General features: G+C 38.5%; 1 protein-coding gene across 1 annotated transcript in view; it reads right to left on the bottom strand.

The window, feature by feature from the left end:
* Positions 1 to 20,411, bottom strand: part of LOC126298412 (uncharacterized) — a 538,508-nt gene that overhangs the window by 305,657 nt on the left and 212,440 nt on the right. The window contains exons 11-12 of the mRNA XM_049989733.1: positions 18,305 to 18,521; positions 11,655 to 11,883 (exon numbers count right to left, since the gene is read on the bottom strand). Of these exons, the coding sequence (XP_049845690.1) occupies positions 11,655 to 11,883; positions 18,305 to 18,521 (446 nt within the window). The remainder of the gene's footprint in view (positions 1 to 11,654; positions 11,884 to 18,304; positions 18,522 to 20,411) is intronic.

A 20,411-nucleotide genomic window follows, 5' to 3' on the forward strand; every position in this document is an offset into this window, starting at 1 on the left:
CACTAATTCCCACTATATCTAACTTTAACCTATCCATTTCCCTTTTTAAATTTTCTAACCTACCTGCCCGATTAAGGGATCTGACATTCCACGCTCCGATCCGTAGAACGCCAGTTTTCTTTCTCCTGATAACGACATCCTCCTGAGTAGTCCCCGCCCGGAGATCCGAATGGGGGACTATTTTACCTCCGGAATATTTTACACAAGAGGATGCCATCATCATTTAATCATACAGTAAAATAAATTCATGATTTTTTTCAAAGGCAGCATTGTCTAGTGATGTCTTGTTATTTTTTTCAAGAAAATCTTGCATTAGAGCATTAGGAAGAAGTATTTCACTTGAGAGATTGTAACAACCATGATGCTGTACTATTGTACATATAAGTATTTTTTTTCTTCTGATTTTTTGATAAATTTGTGTAATTGATGTTCTGATTTCATTTCTTTTTTGTTCCATGTCATTATGTTAAGAAAACTGTAAATAAGTTTCAATGTGAATATTAATGTTGATGTCAACTGTCGAGTAATAGTGTAATAGAATTGAATTGTAAAAAATGTTGAAACTGTTGTAAGATGTTTAAAATTGTAACTGTGCATCTGATTCATACGTAGGCAATGTGTTAGGATATGTAGAATGCAAAACCTCGGGTTAATACCATGTCTGTAAGAGAGTGGTAAAAGGTGGATGGCAGGCGAGCGTGGGAAAATGCACGCGGGCACTGCACAGCCCATCGGGCTCAGTAATAGTTGCAGTTTGGCACTGGTTTGAGCAACACCTTCTGGAGCGAGGAGGCTCCCCTGGAAGACATAGCTTCACTGAGCCTCAGGTATGCCGTTCCGATGCCTACACAGCATGGCAAAATTCCATAGGCACTAAATGGAAAAGTAATGCGACGCTAAGAAGATTTAAAGTGCCGATACGTCAGGAGCCATAGCTGTGGTTGTGTGTGTGCTCCGTGCCTCATCATCTCGCAGCTCGACAACCACCGCATCAATATTAGCAGGTTGAAACTTTTAGTAATGTATTCATATGGATCAGAGAGTGAACTGTGCAATAATAACCTAAATTTTACCAGAACTTAACCATCATTTAATTATCCCCACAACTAAGTTACACAGGGTCCTTTCCAAATATTATGCAATCTGAGTGTCCCAAAATGAAAAATTAAATTTTGTGTTAATGATAATTATTTGCAGACCTAGCTATGTTAGAGTGGTGTTTAAAGAAATGTTTTGTTAATGAACCAGTAAATGAATAACAAAGGTCTAATGAAGTTGAAAGATAACTTTAATATTGATATAGTAATGAAGTTTAATTATTTCGAGACAGATATAAAGGTATTTAAATGAGCAGTAAATAAGATGAAAAGAGTAGTAACTTATATACCAGAAATCTTGAATGCATAATAAATTCAGTAATCATTTTTTTAATACTGTGATCATTACAATTTCAGGGCCCTCCCCCCTTTTATTCATTTGAATTGTGAAGTGTTCTAAATTGGTTTGACCAGCAAATGTTAAAGTCAATATAAAATTCAAAATTTATCAGTGTTTTATCTTTATCAAAATTGACATTTTGTGTGTGGCACAAAAGTGCTATTTCTAGGGTAACCTATGCCCGATTTTAATCAGATTAACAGACAGTGTAAAGTTTTGTAGTATACATTATAGTGTAGTGTTACGTATTCATGGCTTTTCCATATCAGTACAGAATGTGAAACTATCACTTCAATAGATTTTCTGGTTCTAAAATTCTACTATATTATGCAGTGTTACTACTTGTTGTTTTGCATGAATATCTATGAACTTGTACAGGGAAGAAACTCAGTTAATGCCTAATTACGCTGGAGACCATATTATTGTCAAATTGGTAGCATCTTCAGTGTTGCTTTTGATCCATCCTGACGTGTAATTGCATTTAGAACTTACTTAAGGAATCATTGTTATTACAGAGTGGGTGTAAGTCTGATTTGCCACCATTCAGGTACATGCAGTCGATATCTATACAAAAATTCTTTCTCATAAGGTGAATCCCGTTCACTTACCATAGTACAGGCTTTAACGAGTAATGTTTGCGAAGGCTACAAGATGTGTAAAGATGAAACTGAAGTGGTTAATTTTCTGTGGTTTTACTTTTAAGAGGTTTTAAAGACATTTATAGAGACTAGTTTTGGAGCATACGACATATTATTAGTGTGTTATTCTTTGTGGTCCAGATTTTTCTGAATCTTAGGTCAATCTGACAAGTGGAAGGCATTCTGGCACATTCCATTTTAATGTTTTCTCTCAATGAATCTTTTTGATTTTCTGTTCCATTCCATTTCAATGGGCTGTGTGCAAAAATAATAGAGCGAAAAATTAGATTCCAGAATGGGAAGTTACATATCAGAACAGTCCATTAGTTGAAAGACATGCCAAAAAAGTGTGTTTCTCAAATTTGTAAACAGTTCACTTAATTATTGCGTGGGATTTTGCAGGTCAAAGAGCACACACTGGGTCATGGTAATGGATGGTGAGGGATTGTATTCAATTTAAAAGGAGAACTTAAAATGAAGCCTGAATAAAAATGACAATATTAAGAGTTCAGTAAGCTGGTTCTTACCAGAGTGGATGTGTGATGTATGCTCTGTTGAGCTGGTGGGATTGGATATTTCATTTTGCTTCTCAGGGACAACAATGCCCACTGTTGTTTTGACAGCCAAATTTAAATGGATGCAAAATTTCCAAGACTTGTGATCTTTCACAGAAGCTCAAAATTTAGCACAGATGTCAGTGCAAGATGCTTATAATACGTGCCACAACAAAACTTTGACTCAAAACCTGGTGCTAAATCCAACAGCATTCTGGATATATGTATAGTTTGGTAGTGGCAAGACACACTCAATGTTTTATCTACATGATAGCAATAGAAATACTATGGGTGACAGTGCTGTGAATGCAGAGTTACTATACACAGCATTTCTAAATTTCTCCACCAAAGAATCCAAAGAAAATATTCCATACTTCGAATCAAGAACAGCCGCCAACATGAATAATGTAGAAGTAGATATCTTCCTAGTAGTGAAGTAACTTAAATCACTTAACAAAAGCAAGTTTCTAGTCCACACTGTATATTAACTAGTTTCCTTTCAGAATATGCTGATACAATAGCTCCATACTTAACAGTCACGTACAACTGTTCACTCAACTAAAGATCCATACCCCAAGACTGGGAAGTTGTATGGTGTCACACCAATATTCAAAAATGATATTAGGAGTAATCCACTAAATTATAGACCCATATCATTAATGTCAATATGCAGCAGGACTTTGAAACATATATTGTGTTTGGTGTTCAGACATTATGAATTACCTTGAAGACAATGGTCTTTTGACACACAGTCAACTCGGAATAGGAAACATCATTCTTGTGAAACACAACTAGCTCTTCACTCACTTGGTATACACAATGGATTTCAAATTGATTCTGTATTTCTAGATTTCCAGAAGGATTTTGACACTGTACCACACAAGCAGCTTGTAGCGAAATTGTGTGTTCAGTTTCATGACTGGATTTGTGATTTCCTGTCAGAGATGTCACAGTTTGCAGTAACTGACAGAAAGTCATTGAGTAAAACAGAAGCAATTTCTGTCATTCCACAAGGTAGTGTTATAGGCCCTTTCCCGTTCCTATCTATATAAATGATCTAGAAGACAATCTGAGCAGCTGTGTTAGATTGTTTGCAGATGATGCTTTCATTTATTGACTAGTAAAGTCATCAGACGATCAAAGAAATTGCAAAACAATTTAGAAAAGATATCTGTATGGTGCAAAAATTGGCAACTGACCCTAAATAATGAAAAGTGTGAGGTCATCTGTATGAGTGCTAAAAGGAATCCATTGAACATTGGTTACATGATAAATTAGTCAAAGGTAAAGGCTGTAAATTCAGCTAAATACCTGGGAATTACAATTATGAACAACTTAAACTGGAAGGAACACATAGAAAATGTTGTGGGGAAGGCTAACCAAAGACTGTGTTTATTGTCATGACACTTAGGAAATGGAACAGATCTACTAAACAGATTGCCTACACTATACTTGTCCATCCTCTTTTAGAATAGTGCTGCATGCTGTGGGACACTTATCAGGTAGGATTGATGGAGTACATAGAGAAAGTTCAAAGAAGGGACCATGTTTTGTATTATCACAAAATAGGGGAGAGGGTGTCACTGAAATGATACAGGATTTGGGGTGGACATCATTAAAACAAAGGCATTTTTCATTAGGGCAGTATCTTCTCATGAAACTTCAATTACCAACTTTCTCCTCCAAATGCAAAAATATTTTGTTTATGCTGACCTACATAGGGAGAAACGATCATCATAATAAAATAAGGGAAATCAGAGCTCGTACGGAAACATATATGAGTTCTTTTTTTTCTGTGTGCTGTATGAGATTGGAATAATAGAGAATAATTATGAAGATGGTTTGATGAACCCTCTGCCAGGCACTTAAATGTGGTTTGCAGAGCATTCATGTAAAGGTATATGTGGCATCAGCTTATCATTATGTCCCCTTGAGTTAAACAGCAGCAGTTAATGTTTACCACAAAACTGATGTTATTAGTGTAAGGCCAGGGTAAAAATTTTTGTTCGATCTACAGCACTGAGGTGAAGAGACAACCTGTGAATTTGAGTTTCCCCTTCTACACAATTATCTTGAAGCACACATGTATTTGAGACTGTGTTTCCTGTTTCTTAAATCTGGAAGTGCACATGCATTTGTGTTCGTTGAGATTGCATTACTGTTACCAGAATATGCATCTCTTAAGGGATGCATCTACCTTTGAAATGATGTGGAAGTAAAACACGATGAATGATGTGACAGGGATTGTCACAACCTCATGTCTTAGCAGGGAAGTATGTTTAAAGGAGAGAAAGCACTGCAAGTAGCATGTTATCATTGCTGGACCATCATCGATGTCATCATAGTCATTGTCATTGTTCAACACTTTCTTATTCTTTATGGACATAAAATGTAAGCTTGTATCTGCTAAACTATTTTTACAAATAAAATTTTGATTTTGATTTTTAGTTACTTATTGTAATTCAAGGAAACATAGAATCTTCATTTTGTATGCTGTAGAACTTAAAGCACCTGAGTGAGAACAGAAACACAATAAACACTAAAACACAATCAGCATTTGAGTAGGGAGAACAGCACCCAATCTTCATTGCAAGGCATGGTGACAGCAAATTTGGACTGCTAGTGCTGACTTATCTAAACGAGTGCAAACTATATATACAGCATCAATATTCATGGCTATCAGTTATGGTAAACTTGCCTTTCTCAACATTGGCACATTGTGAATGATTTATTGTGGTGCAATGAACTAATGGATGCAGTTAATTTCAAAAATAGTCATAAAAACAGCTATTTTTTTCACCTGTGCCTAGTAGAAAACTGTGAATAAAAGAAGTCAGTTCCTGTTCATAGGGTATCATTGAGTGGAACTGTAAGAGATGTCAATTTTTGCTTTCAGAAGAATACTGTTGTGGCCCTGGATGTAATTTGCAAGAGCATTCACTACTCGCATACAAACTTATTGATTTGGCTATGATACAAATGCCTTTTCAGAAGTGAATATGAAAATAATAAAATCACCCGAGACGCAGTGCTTTACAGGTTCCGACCACTTTGTTGCTTTTGACATGTATGATAAATATGAGTGTTTTGATTACAATTTCCGTTTCAGTAAAACAAAGTGGTTGACTGTTATGTTACAGATATATTATTCATACTGTATACAGTTCATCCACAAAATGCATCACTGTCATTTTGATCATATTAAGGCAGCCACATCAGCAAAAACCTGGTTAATTGGTTAGAGGAGACTGGTCTCAAATATTTACTCAAATTGGTACAGCCTACTGTTTGCAATAGATGATATGCTAAAAAGTTTGAAGATGATTAAATTTCTTTATTTCCACTTGTGTGACGACATAAAATGTCAAAGAATTTGTGGTGCAAGACAAAGTTCACAGTGATTTTAGTGTATATGTGAGACTGTGATTTATTGTATGAATATGTAAAGAAATTTTTAAAGATAAAACTTAACCCAATAGTATTTTAGTTAGGATTTTTCTCTCCCATTCACTTTGTAGTATAATATCATGTTGATGTCTCATTGATGTAACCATTAAACAGAGATAGAGATAGAGATGAAATTTACTGAGGCAGTACAGTATTTTGAGAAAGGAAATTTTATAATGATGAGGAGGCAGATGTGGAAACACATTATGTTTTAGTACAGTGTTTGAAACAAACAGAGCAGAGAGAAGGGAAGAGACAGGAATAACAGCAATTTATGCAGTTCAGTTACAGTTGATGTAATTTTTGCAGATACTGTAGTATTGGCAATAGTTTTGGAATAAAGTGCCCATTAATGTAATTCAAGGGAATCTTATGTGAAATACTGTAGTATTGACAAACACCATTGAGCCTGGTAGCATTTTACACAGTTCAGGTGAAGCCTATGCAGTTTTTTGGAAATATAATAGTACTGGCAATGATTTTGGAGTATGGCACAATTTTACACAATTCAGATGAAGCTTACTTATTTTTAAGTAATTCTAGTTGTTCAGAATGAACATGGTGGATACATACTGACTGCTATTTTTTCTTTTATTTCTTTTTAAACATGTCAGAAACATGATAGAATATATCACTGACAAGGGAGATGACATCATTGATGAGGGTGACAGTTCAATACCCCATTTATGTGCAAATTGGCTGCCATCTTTGAGTGCCACATCAGTGGTATCTTAAGATTCAGCCTGTATTTAAGAGCAAAGTGTGCTAGAATCACCATAGTCATACTACTTACAATGATTAAGCGACAATTAAATCTGAATATGTTAACATAGAATTTATATTAAAAACAAAGATTCCAAGACTTACCAAGTGGGAAAGTGCCGGTAGACAGGCACACTAAAAAAACACACAAACACACACACAAAATTTTGAGCTTTCACAACCGGTAGTTGCTTCGTCAGGAAAGAGGGAAGGAGAAGGAAAGATGAAAGGATGTGGGTTTTAAGGGAGAGAGTAAGGATTCATTCCAATCCCGGGTGCAGAAAGACTTACCTTTGGGGGGAAAAAGGATAGGTATATACTCACACACAAACACACATCCATCCATACATTTAGACACAAGCAGTCATATTTAAAGGCAAAGAGTTTGGACAGAGATGTCAGTCGAGGCGGAAGTGCAGAGGCAAAGATTATGTTGAATGACAGGTGAGGTATGAGTGGCGGCAACTTGAAATTAGCGGAGATTGAGGTCTGGTGGATAAGGAGAAGAGAGGATATATTGAAGGGCAAGTTCCCATCTCCGGAGTTCGAATAGGTTGGTGTTGGTGGGAAGTATCCAGATAACCCGGATGGTGTAACACGGTGCCAAGATGTGCTGGCCATGCACCAAGGCATGTTTAGCCACAGGGTGATCCTCATTACCAACAAACACTGTCTGCCTGTGTCCATTCATGCGAATGGACAGTTTGTTGCTAGTCATTCCCACATAGAAAGCGTCACAGTGTAGGCAGGTCACTTGGTAAATCACGTGGGTGCTTTCACACGTGGCTCTGCCTTTGATCGTGTACACCTTCCGGGTTACAGGACTGGAGTAGGTGGTGGTGGAAGGGTGCATAGGACAGGTTTTACACCGGGGGCAGTTACAAGGGTAGGAGCCGGAGGGTAGGGAAGGTGGTTTGGGGGTTTCATAGGGATAAACCAAAAGGTTACGAACGTTAGGTGGACGGCGGAAAGACACTCTTGATGGAGTGGGGAGGATTTCATGAAGGATGGATCTCATTTCTGGGCAGGATTTTAGGAAGTTTTATCCCTGCTGGAGAGCCACATTCAGAGTCTGATCCAGTCCCGGGAAGTATCCTGTCACAAGTGGGGCACTTTTGGAGTTCTTCTGTGAGAGGTTCTGGGTTTGAGGGGATGAGGAAGTGGCTCTGGTTATTTGCTTCTGTACCAGGTCGGGAGGGTAGTTAGGGGATGCGAAAGCTGTTTTCAGGTTGTTGGTGTAATGGTTCAGGGATTCAGGACTGGAGCAGATTCGTTTGCCGTGAAGGCCTAGGCTGTAGGGAAGGGACCGTTTGATATGTAATGGGTGGCAGCTGTCATAATGGAGGTACTGTTGCTTGTTGGTGGGTTTGATGTGGACAGATGTGTGAAGCTAGCTATTGGACAGATGGAGGTCAATGTCAAGGAAAGTGGCATGGGATTTGGAGTAGGACCAGGTGAATCTGATGGAACCAAAGGAGTTGAGGTTGGAGAGGAAATTCTGGAGTTGTTCTTCACTGTGAGTCCAGATCATGAAGATGTCATCAATAAATCTGTACCAAACTTTGGGTTGGCAGGCTTGGGTAACCAAGAAGACTTCCTCTAAGTGACCCATGAATAGGTTGGCATACGAGGGGGCCATCCTGGTACCCATGGCTGTTCCCTTTAATTGTTGGTATGTCTAGCCTTCAAAAGTGAAGAAGTTGTGGGTCAGGATGAAGCTGGCTACATCGACTAAGCCAATGAACACACCCATTTACTCCTATCCCAAATCAAAGTCCTCAATCTTTCCTCTCCCACATCCACACCAGCTGTTCATAGCACCCTCCTACAGGCCAACTGCAAATTAGAACAGCATGCCACCCTCCACCTCAAAACACTATCCAATCTACTGGTTTCCCACCTCTGGAAAGGCAACTCTCTCACCCTCCACAACCTTTCCAACAAACCTCAACCTCCTCTCATTGCATACAGACGCAGTCTCTCCCATCTACTCAATCTCCCACTTCCAGCTCCACTCCCCCCAACACCTCAAAATTCTAGTCAACACAATCTGGAACCACAACACCCCAATTCAGTAGTTATCTTTTCCTCTAAACCTCTCTCCCAATCTGAAACTTCTGTCCTATCCAAAGGCCACACCTTCAGCCGCATTCCCAGATTCAACCAAACTGCCCTTGTCAAAGATTTACTGTCCTCCACTCGTAGTCTCTGCTGAAAATATCACTTTGCCACTAAGAAAAATAATCCTGATCCCACTCCTAATGATCCAACTCCCCAAGACACTATCCAAATTGAACCCTGCCTGGAACAGTTCCGTCCTCCATCACAGCGGGACCCACCTCCTCTTTCTCAAAATCACCCTCTCCAAACCTTCCAGGAATTTCTCACTTCCAGCCTTGCCTCCCAATCTTTCTTGAAAAACCTTAATCCTACTCTCAACATCACCACTGCTGAAGCCCAGGCTATCCGTGATCTGAAAGCTGACTGATCCATAATCATTATTCCGGCTGACAAGGGTTCCACGACCATGGTACTTGATCATCAGGAGTATGTGGCTTAGGGACTGTTCAACTTTCAGACAACTCTACATTCAAAGTTTGCCAAGGTAATCCCATTCCTGATGTCCAGGCGGAGCTTCAAGGAATCCTCAGAACCTTAGGCCTCCTACAAAACCTTTCACCTGACTCCATCAAACTCCTGACCCCACCGCCACCTTGCACTCCTACCTTCTACCTACTTCCTAAAATTCACAAACCCAAACACCCCAGCCGCCCCATTGTAGCTGGTTACCAAGCCCCCACAGAATGTATCTCTGCCTACATAGATCAACACCTTCAACCCATTACATGCAGTCTCCCATCCTTCATCAAAGACACCAACCACTTTCATGAACGCCTGGAATCCTCACCCAGTCTGTTACTCCTGGAAACCATCCTTGTAACCATTGATGCCACTTACCTATACACAAATATCCCACACGTCCAGGGCCTCGCTGCAATGGAGCACTTCCATTCACGCCGAGCACCTGCCACCCTACCTAAAACCTCTTTCCTCATCACCAGCCAGCATCATCCTGGCCCACAACTTCTTCACTTTTGAAGGCCAGACATACCAACAATTAAAGGGAACAGCCATTGGTACCAGGATGGCCCCCTCGTATGCCAACCTATTTATGGGTCACTTAAGAGGAAGTCTTCTTGGTTACCCAAGCCTGCCAACCCAAAGTTTGGTACAGATTTATTGATGACATCTTCATGATCTGGACTCACAGTGAAGAACAACTCCAGAATTTCCTCTCCAACCTCAACTCCTTTGGTTCCATCAGATTCACCTGGTCCTACTCCAAATCCCATGCCACTTTCCTTGACATTGACCTCCATCTGTCCAACAGCCAGCTTCACACATCTGTCCACATCAAACCCACCAACAAGCAACAGTACCTCCATTATGACAGCTGCCACCCATTACATATCAAACGGTCCCTTCCCTACAGCCTAGGCCTTCATGGCAAACGAATCTGCTCCAGTCCTGAATCCCTGAACCATTACACCAACAACCTGAAAACAGAATCCGCATCCACTAACTACCCTCCCGACCTGGTACAGAAGCAAATAACCAGAGCCACTTCCTCATCCCCTCAAACCCAGAACCTCTCACAGAAGAACTCCAAAAGTGCCCCACTTGTGACAGGATACTTCCCGGGACTGGATCAGACTCTGAATGTGGCTCTCCAGCAGGGATACAACTTCCTAAAATCCTGCCCAGAAATGAGATCCATCCTTCATGAAATCCTCCCCACTCCATCAAGAGTGTCTTTCCGCCGTCCACCTAATGTTCGTAACCTTTTGGTTCATCCCTATGAAACCCCCAAACCACCTTCCCTACCCTCCGGCTCCTACCCTTGTAACTGCCCCCGGTGTAAAACCTGTCCTATGCACCCTCCCACCACCACCTACTCCAGTCCTGTAACCCGGAAGGTGTACACGATCAAAGGCAGAGCCACGTGTGAAAGCACCCACGAGATTTACCAACTGACCTGCCTACACTGTGACGCTTTCTATGTGGGAATGACCAGCAACAAACTGTCCATTCGCATGAATGGACACAGGCAGACAGTGTTTGTTGGTAATGAGGATCACCTTGTGGCTAAACATGCCTTGGTGAACGGCCAGCACATCTTGGCACCGTGTTACACCATCCGGGTTATCTGGATACTTCCCACCAACACCAACCTATTCGAACTCCGGAGATGGGAACTTGCCCTTCAATATATCCTCTCTTCTCCTTATCCACCAGACCTCAATCTCCGCTAATTTCAAGTTGCCGCCACTCATACCTCACCTGTCATTCAACATAATCCTTGCCTCTGCACTTCCGCCTCGACTGACATCTCTGTCCAAACTCTTTGCCTTTAAATATGTCTGCTTGTGTCTAAATGTATAGATGGATGTGTGTTTGTGTGTGATTATATGCCTATCCTTTTTCCCCCCAAAGGTAAGTCTTTCCGCTCCTGGGATTGGAATGACTCCTTACCCTCTCCCTTAAAACCCACATCCTTTCATCTTTCCTTCTCCTTCCCTCTTTCCTGACGAAGCAGCCACCGGTTGCGAAAGCTCGAAATTTTGTATGTGTATGTGTTTTTTTTTTTTTTTATTGTGCCTGTCTACCAGCGCTTTCCCACTTGGTAAGTCTTGGAATCTTTGTTTTTAATATATTTTTCCCATGTGGAACTTTCTTTCTATTTTATTCACATAAAATTTAGTATTTTTAACTGTTCCCCAAATTAATAGTTTTTATAAAATAAACAGAAAGTTACCTTCCAACTGTTGGTGGTACGTTGTATCATTGATATATGTACAGAATATCACACGACCATGGACTTTTGCAATTATTTCTATGTGAACAGCTTGTCTTTGCTTGGGCACAGGAGATGGTTTTAATTCCTTTAGGAGCTCATAAATTCTTGGAATTGACAACATATTTGTACTCGTCTTAATAAGTTGCTGTTTCAGACTTTCTTCAACACCTTCAATCTTTAAGTATATCTATAAGAAGAACAAAGATAAAGAATGCATCTTAACTGTGTGGTTATCAGAAAAAGTTTATTTCAGTTTGAACCACAAAATAATTCATGAAAGAAATTTATCCTTCATATATGTAATTTATAAGGGGTCAGAAAATGTATGTTACATTGTGAGCTGAGGAGAAAAATAAAGTAAAACAAAGTCAACCAGTAGATTAATTTAAAAATAACAGTGATTAATGGAGGCAATAAACTCTTGCATTCCTTCAGCAATAAAATAAGGAGAACAGTTTATTCCATTTTAACATGGACCTGTAATCATAATTCCACTTCACATCAACAATGCATTAGCGTAGGTGAGACATAAACAACAACCAAGTTCTTAACATCAACCTAGAATTAAATCATGAACCTTTGTTTTCATTATATGACACCCATCTGGGCACAATACTAGACAAAATAATATATGAGGTCACAATACAGAGAATAATTATGAGCATTATTTACAAAAAATTGAAAGCTAAAATTTTAAAGTAAAATAATTTCACTTTAAAGCCTATATCCCTGTTCCATTTCTTGATCTCTGAAAACAATGTTAACCTTGGTGAAGGGTTTTTGAGGACTGGAAGTATGTCCAATTTCTATATGTGTATTTATGTGTTTTGCATCTTTTCTCAAAATAAACTGTAAATCATCTAAAACTTGCACAGCAAATATTGTTGAAATGGAAAGTGTTATTTATGTGCAGTTTTCACAAAACGGATTGGTAGTCAGGGCCTCATATTGTTAGCCAGTCAACAGATTGTAATAATACTTAGAAAGTGTATTTTTGTGCAAACATTGACTTTTTTAAATGGCACACTGTTACTGACATTAACAAACTAAAATTACAGTAAATCAGAATGTCAATGGTGTTTTTTGCAGGATTCCAGAGTGAGTCATTTACAAGATATCATATTTTTAAAAGTTCCTACACCAGCACTTGTAAAATACCTGTGATAGCACATACTAAAGCTTAACATAAGTGCATACAATGATCATGTGGATTCTGACTAGGAACCAGACAATTGTGCATCATAACTTGTGTTTCAAATTACCACCGGCTGTGGCAATACCCGCTTCCAGTCTGGTATGGAATAACTGCTGCATACATGCTAGGATTTCAGCGGAAATGTCTGAGAAGCTTGCAGTAATGCATCATTGCATATCATCAAGGATAGTTGGTATGTCTGTGTAAACTGCATCTTTCAGCTTCCCCACTGAAAAAGATCTGCAGGCGTCAAATCTGGGGAACCAGCTGGCCAAGGTACAGGTCCTCTGCATCCAGTCAAACATTTTGGAAGCAATTTGTGAAAACATGTTTTAGTACTTCAGTTAATATGAGCTAAACATCCTTCATGTTGAAATGATAATTAAATCAAGACCGTAAGCCGCTGACAGGCATTGATATACAACAACAGGGACAGTTGAAAATGTGTGCCCTGAGCAGAGGTTCCAAGATGGCTTTTTAGATAATCAAAAGCAATGTACCATCATTACTGACAACCAGAGAACTTGTGCCCTCTGCTGACTAAGCTGGAGATGAAGTATTTACATCTACATCTGCATCTCTACTCCACAAGCCACTTACAGTGTGTGGCAGAGGGTACTTCTGAAATCACTATCTGAACCCCACCTTCCTTGTTCTATTTGTGAATGTCACACGGTTAAGAATGACTGTCAATAAGCATCTGCATTAGCTCTAATTCCTCAGATTTTCTCATTCTGATCATTTGAAAGATGTAGATGGTAGCAAGTATTATGTCGTTTGACTTTCCCGGAACATTTGTCAAAAAGTAACATTCTGAAGAACACAGATATCATGCTGCAGTAGAAAAATGCAAGGAAGAAAACAGAGAGAAATACAAATGGTTAATGGCACAGCACAACATGTGCCATCACATCTGCTTGTAATCAATGAAGTAAGATGTGCATATCACATGACAGAGTGAGGTGTCTGCTTTTGTAACATCTATTCCATAACATAGCTCACAGGCAGTGAATTTTAATGGTGAGGTATCAAGGGGTAGTTGGAGATCTTCACCTTCTTCCACACACTTGACATTGTAGTATCCTTAGTTACAGAGTTATGGAGGATTTTCCAATTCATGCTCCTTCTCATTATTTTTCAAAAAAAATACTTTTTTCCACTTGCACTTTTTCCAAGCTGATGTAGTTTTGTTGGACACTATGTCTCTTACACTTCCTCAATGCTTCCCTCACATTTGTTGATGACTCTCTTATATTTAGTATCCCACCACACAGAACTGGCTCTGTTTGTAATGCAAAATAGTTTCTGTTGGGGAATTATCTTACAATGGCATATGTTAATTTAGAATAATTGGAAACTAGAATTTCAGCTATCTCTAATTGTGTGAGACTTGCTTACAATCAGTCAGCATATTTATTCCTTTCCTGACATTCTATCTGTGTGCAGGGTAGACTCAGAATTGTTCTTCCTCTGAGCCAGGTAAAGTCCGAAAATGTTTGGCAGGTGATTCCAACATAAAGGATGTACTTTTAATTCCCAGATTGTTAGTAGTGTCAGATGAAGTGAAGCAAAGTTGAGGTCTATTGCTGATCTTGTCAGTAATGGTGGGATTATTCCTGTAGGGGAGCCATCATTTAGAAGCACTAGGGTTTTGTCTTCTAGGATTGTCATTAATAGCTCACTTATGTCATCACCCATACTCACATCCCCGTAATGTGTGATGTACATTTAAGTCCACCACTACAAGCAGTGATTGGCTACATTGTTGTAACAACGATGTAATGTCAGTGCCTGAAATGAATGTGTTATTAGAGCTGTAGATATCCAGTAAGTTCAGGTCGATCTTTGAGGTTTGTGTGGATATTGCTGCAGCTTGTTAGTTCAAGAATATTGTAAGGAATACTTTCTTTCACAAGTATAGCTACCCCTCTTACCAATTGTTTCTGTCACATCTAATGATTCCAGAATGAAATTTTCACTCTGCAGAGGAGTATGCACTGATATGAAACTTCCTGGAAGTTTAAAACGGTGTGCCAGACTGAAACTTGAACTTGGGACCTTTGCCTTTCATGGACAAGTACTCTACCAAATGCGCTACCCAAGCATGGCTCACAACCTGTCCTCACTGCTTCAGTTCAGCCAGTACATCATCTCCTACCTTATAGAGTTCACAAAATTTCTCCTGCAAATTTTGCAGAACTAGCACTCCTCGATGAAAGGTATTGTGGAGACATGGCTTAGCCACAGCCTGGGGGGTGTTTCCAGAATGAAATTTTCACTCTGCAGCAGAGTGTGCACTGATATGAAACTTCCTGGCAGATTAAAACTGTGTGCTGGGCTGAGACTCAAACTTGGGACCTTTCCCTTTTGCAGGCAAGTGATAGAGCATGTCAGCATTTTCCTACAAATGAGTTATGGGTATTGTGTAAGCACATTTGAAGGGCAAAGAAGCTCATTACCTCTTAAGTTTCTGCTCTTCTTCTAGTTAAGACTACACAGCACACAGTACATACAAACCACAGTCACCCACTGCTCACATCAATGCTGTGGGAAAATCCCCATGTTCAGAAAAATCGATAAGCAATAAGTTGTATCATTTTTCAAATCAGTGATTGAACAATTTCATTAAGGCAAGGAACATACAGAATACTTGTTTCTAAAGTTGAATTGTTGTTCAGTCTCTATATAAATAGATACTTAACCTTACATAAGAACATGGCAAAGATCTCCCATGGTGAAGGAAAACATTCTGAGATCCTCGAAGGAAATACTGACTAAAGCAGATAGGTAAAAATCCAAGTATAAAACTAGAATTAGGCAGGCATTAACTGAACTACAAGAAGGATAATGGCTAAAACCTTCAAAATCTATTGTAGCAAACTCTTTTTGCACGGGTCTCTTCACACACAAATAAAAATTTTTGTCATATTTCAAGGCTATTGTTAGTAAGAAAACTAGTAGCCAGATACTTGTTGATGACATGAACTCTGAAAAATCAATAGCATTATAAAAACCAAAATGTTTGATATGGATTTTAAATGTTCCTTGACAAAGGACAGCTGTCATATTCAACTGCCATACTACTGATGGATGCTATACTACAGACGAATTTTTTAGTTATTAGTATTACTGGTGTCAAAAAGCACCTACAATCATTTAAATTTAACAAGTGCTGTACCTGTTATGTTTATTACAAGTGACCTATTTTCACACTTAGTCATAATTTACTGAATACCCCTGAACAGAGAACAGTTTACTTCAGTTGGTTGTGAGCATAGATGAAACCCTCCACAAAACACACAGCAGAGATGACATAACTACTATTCTATATCACGCACCTCTCTCTGTAGTAGAGTCGTGGAAATACTCTGTGTTTATATATAAGACCAATCTGGAACAAAATGACCTGACCATGAAAAATTCAACTCTTCATATGATATCCTGAAAGCCATGGGTAGAGGTAACCAGGTGTGTTTCTAAACCTTTAAATTTTTGATTCATTACCACAATGATGCCTGCAAAATAAAAAATATTCTTATGGTATATGCATTAAGGTTGCCGAATGGACTGAAGATGAGAATCAACCACAAATACAGATGTAATTTGGAATGTGCCAGAGGGAAGTTTGATGAGGTCAATGCTTTTCACACTCTATATTAACAGATTTTGTTGATGCATTTCATTGGAATTCCAAATTTTGTTGTATGGTGCAGTTATTTATGGGAAAGAATCATGAAATAAAAATTTCAGTTAAATCCTACCAGATCTCAGCCATCTGCAAACATTCCAGCTAGCTTTTAACCTAGAGAAATATGAAATTGTACATTTTAGGAACCATAAAAATGCTTTTGACTACGTGAATAATGAGTCACAATTGGAATCAGTTAAGTCAAACAGAAATCTCACAATAAGAGCACATGCTGATAAGAAATGGTTTGCTCAAATAAACACAGCTGCAGGTAATGCAAATGGCTAACTTCAGTTAATGAGTAGGATACTAGTAAATTACGATTTTCTGGGAAAAAAACATTGCTTATTAGGCATTTCTATGAACTATACTGGAATACTGAACAAGCACATGAACTTCATTGAAAGAGGTAAAGTTGCAATAAATTAAACAGTTGGTTTGAACACCACAGTGCCTTACTTGGCATGGTGGTACTGGAGCTGGCTTGCCCCTGCCTTCTTTCAGCATTTGAATTGACTTACTTAGTGAGCTATAGAGAGTCCACTGTTTAACAAGGACTCAAAAACATGGTGCAATTCAACATTTTTCACGTTAACAAAGATTACCAGAGATGAAAGAAGTGATATGGAACATATAAAAATTGTAAGACTGCCCTGGACCCAAACCTGACACCATTAAATCCTTAGTCTGGCACTTCACCACTGAGCCACACATGAACTCCATGTCAGATCTGATCAAGAGGAGACACTGAACATATACAAAGAAAGACAATACAAACAATCACAGTCAAAGCAAATAATGAAATTCTGAAATGTCTACACTGGGGAACTCTTTTAGAAGCATGTTATACTTAGAAAGTTTGGAAAGTCAGTAATCACGATAGAATCTGCAAATATTCTTCAAATCTCTACACACGGTATGAAAGAAAATATTAATTTACAATGCACTACAATAAAGCCTCTTGTCATGCACTTAACAGCAATTTGAACATAGTATATGAAGGTGCAGGATTGATTACGTATTAACAGCAGTCAACTGAAGGAAGTTTTCTTAGTTACACACTAAAGCAAAGAAACACACAAGTAAGTTCTAACCTTACCATTAAATAACCTTTATTTGGAATGAAAGAATAGAATATTACAACTAGAAAAATAAATCCATCAGTAATAAACTGTGCAGTTGATAATTGAACTCTATGGAAAAGACTGTTACTTTTCATTCTGAAAAAGAGGTACTTAGTACATATACTAGGTCCAGCACAATTAGGTGCTTTACAGTTGTTATTACTTTGAAACTAAACATGAAATCTCTTTCAACCTATAATGTATGGTACATATGGCCTGAGAATTTTTGTAATTTATTGTGATCATTTAAGCAGGTATTTTCATATGGTTTGAATAAACTTTGTGAAACTGGTCATGCCTTGCAGAGTGGTCGTGCAATTTGAGGTGTCATGTCACGGACAGTGAGGCCCACTCCTCTGGAGGTTCGAGTCCTCCCTCGGGCATGGGTGTATGTGTCGTTCTTAGCATAAGTTAGTTTTAGTGGTGTGTAAGACTAGGGACTGATGACCTCAGTAGTTTGGTCCCTTGGGAATTCACACATATTTGAACATTTGAAACTGGTGACAATTATACTAATAAATAAACTTCATGCAAGCACTGTTGTACAAATAAAAAAGCTAAACAGGACATTATTCATAATGAGAAAAGGTATTCATATTACCGCTGTGTTGCTGACCACTCTGCCCAAGATGTAATTACTTAGCTGGAGGTAGAAAACATTTGGACCATGTGCCTGCTCACTGCCAACTAAGAAAAGGTGTGCAAGACCACCAAATAACTGCTCAGACTCTGAATAATCCATAATATAATTTCCTGTGTTCCATTTATGATTGTTTGGGGATGTGATATACTGCAACAGTAGTGATGCCAAAGGTTTCCTGAAACAACAGGCTTTCATCACCAAAAATAGAAATATTATGACAAAACTAAAATACATCATAATCTGTTACTGATATGAAAATGTCCCTTTCAACATCCTTAACATAAGACTCATGACATTAAAAGGTGGATATCCTACAAAAAGGTGGATATCCTACCAAAAGATGGGATTTGTGCATAATGTTTAGCATTCTTATAACAAAAAAGTACCAACAGATAACTGAAAGTTGAAAGATACTCTTGCCTCTGTATTTCTGTGTGCAAAACTGTGATATTACATCTATAAGTGTCAGTATAATTTACATGGATAGATAAAAGAATCTACTCACCTTGCAGCAGCAGGAGAACACACACATAGACTGAATCACTCTTTCATTCTCACCCCATCCAGTAAGTCTCCCCTGAGCTGGGGTTTTGGGTGACTTTTCTCAACTGTACACCTCTCCCTACACCTCTCCAGTTCTTTTCCTTCACCCCTCTTCCTTCCCCTTCAACTCTTCTACCAGAATAATAAGCCACTGGCTCTGATCGCTTGTGAGAGTTAAACCTTCCTGTGTGTGTGTGTGTGTGTGTGTGTGTGTGTGTGTGTGTGTGTGTGTGTGTGTGTGTGTGTGTGTGTGTGTGTGTGTTCTACTGCCACTGCTTGGAGAGTAGATATTATATCTAGTATCTGAATGGTAGATTCTGATATTAACCCAGAATTAAACTGTCTGAAGACACATAATGTATGTAATACTGATTCTAATTTGCTAGAAATATGAAATAATAATTTTGTTTGCTTTATGAACAGTTTGTGACATGCATCACCATTTATGCTGTGATGTATTAGGTGGTCTTACAACATGTGTGATAGAATCATTATTTTTCTCAGTACATTAGGAACTTTTATCCACATAAATAATTTGAAGTAAAAACATTAGCTGTTACTTAAAGCTGTACGGATACTAGATAAACTAATCCTTTCGTTCTGATCTACAACATTTCCTGTGAGGTAATTTACGATGAGCTGTTACACACTACTGTAATGAGAGGACTTGAGTCCACCTACTATGTTTCTCTGATCTAATTCCTATGCAAGCAATGCTATAATAATCTTACAACAAAGATTAGAGATTAGATTAGTACTTGTTTCATAGATCATGAATACGACACTTCGTAATTATGTGGAATGAGTCAGGTTAATAAAAGTGTCTATACAAGATATTAAATTACACAAAATATTACATGACGCTTTTTTTTGGGGGGGGGGGGGGGGGAGATTACCCACTTACTATATCCAAAAATTCATCTAATGAGTAGAAGGAGTTGCCATTCAGAAATTCTTTTAATTTCCTTTTAAATGCTATATGGCTATCTGTCACACTTTTGGTGCTATTAGGTAAGTGACCAAAGACCTTCATGGCAGCATAATTTACCCCCTTCTGAGCCAAAGTTAGATTTAACCTTGAGCAGTGAAGATCTTCCTTTCTCCTAGTGTTGTAGCCATGTACACTGCTATTACTTTTGAATTCATTCGTATTGTTAATAACAAATTTCATAAGTGAATATATATATTGTGAGGCTACATTGAAGATCTCTAGCTCTTTAAATAAGTGTCTGCAGGATGATTTTGGATGAGCTCCAGCAATTATTCTGATTACACGCTTTTGTGCTATGAACACTCTTTTACTCAATGATGAGTTACCCCAGAATATGATGCCATACGAAAGCAGAGAATGAAAGTAGGCATGGTAAGCTAATTTACTCAGATGTATATCGTCAAAATTTGCAATGACCATAATAGCATAAGTAGCTGAACTCAAAACTTTCAGCAGATCCTTAGTGTGTTTTTTCCAGTTCAACCCCTCATCAATGCACACACCTAGAAATTTTGAATATTCTACCTTAGC

This window comes from Schistocerca gregaria, chromosome X, assembly GCF_023897955.1.
Source record: "Schistocerca gregaria isolate iqSchGreg1 chromosome X, iqSchGreg1.2, whole genome shotgun sequence".
Lineage (NCBI taxonomy): Eukaryota > Metazoa > Arthropoda > Insecta > Orthoptera > Acrididae > Schistocerca > Schistocerca gregaria.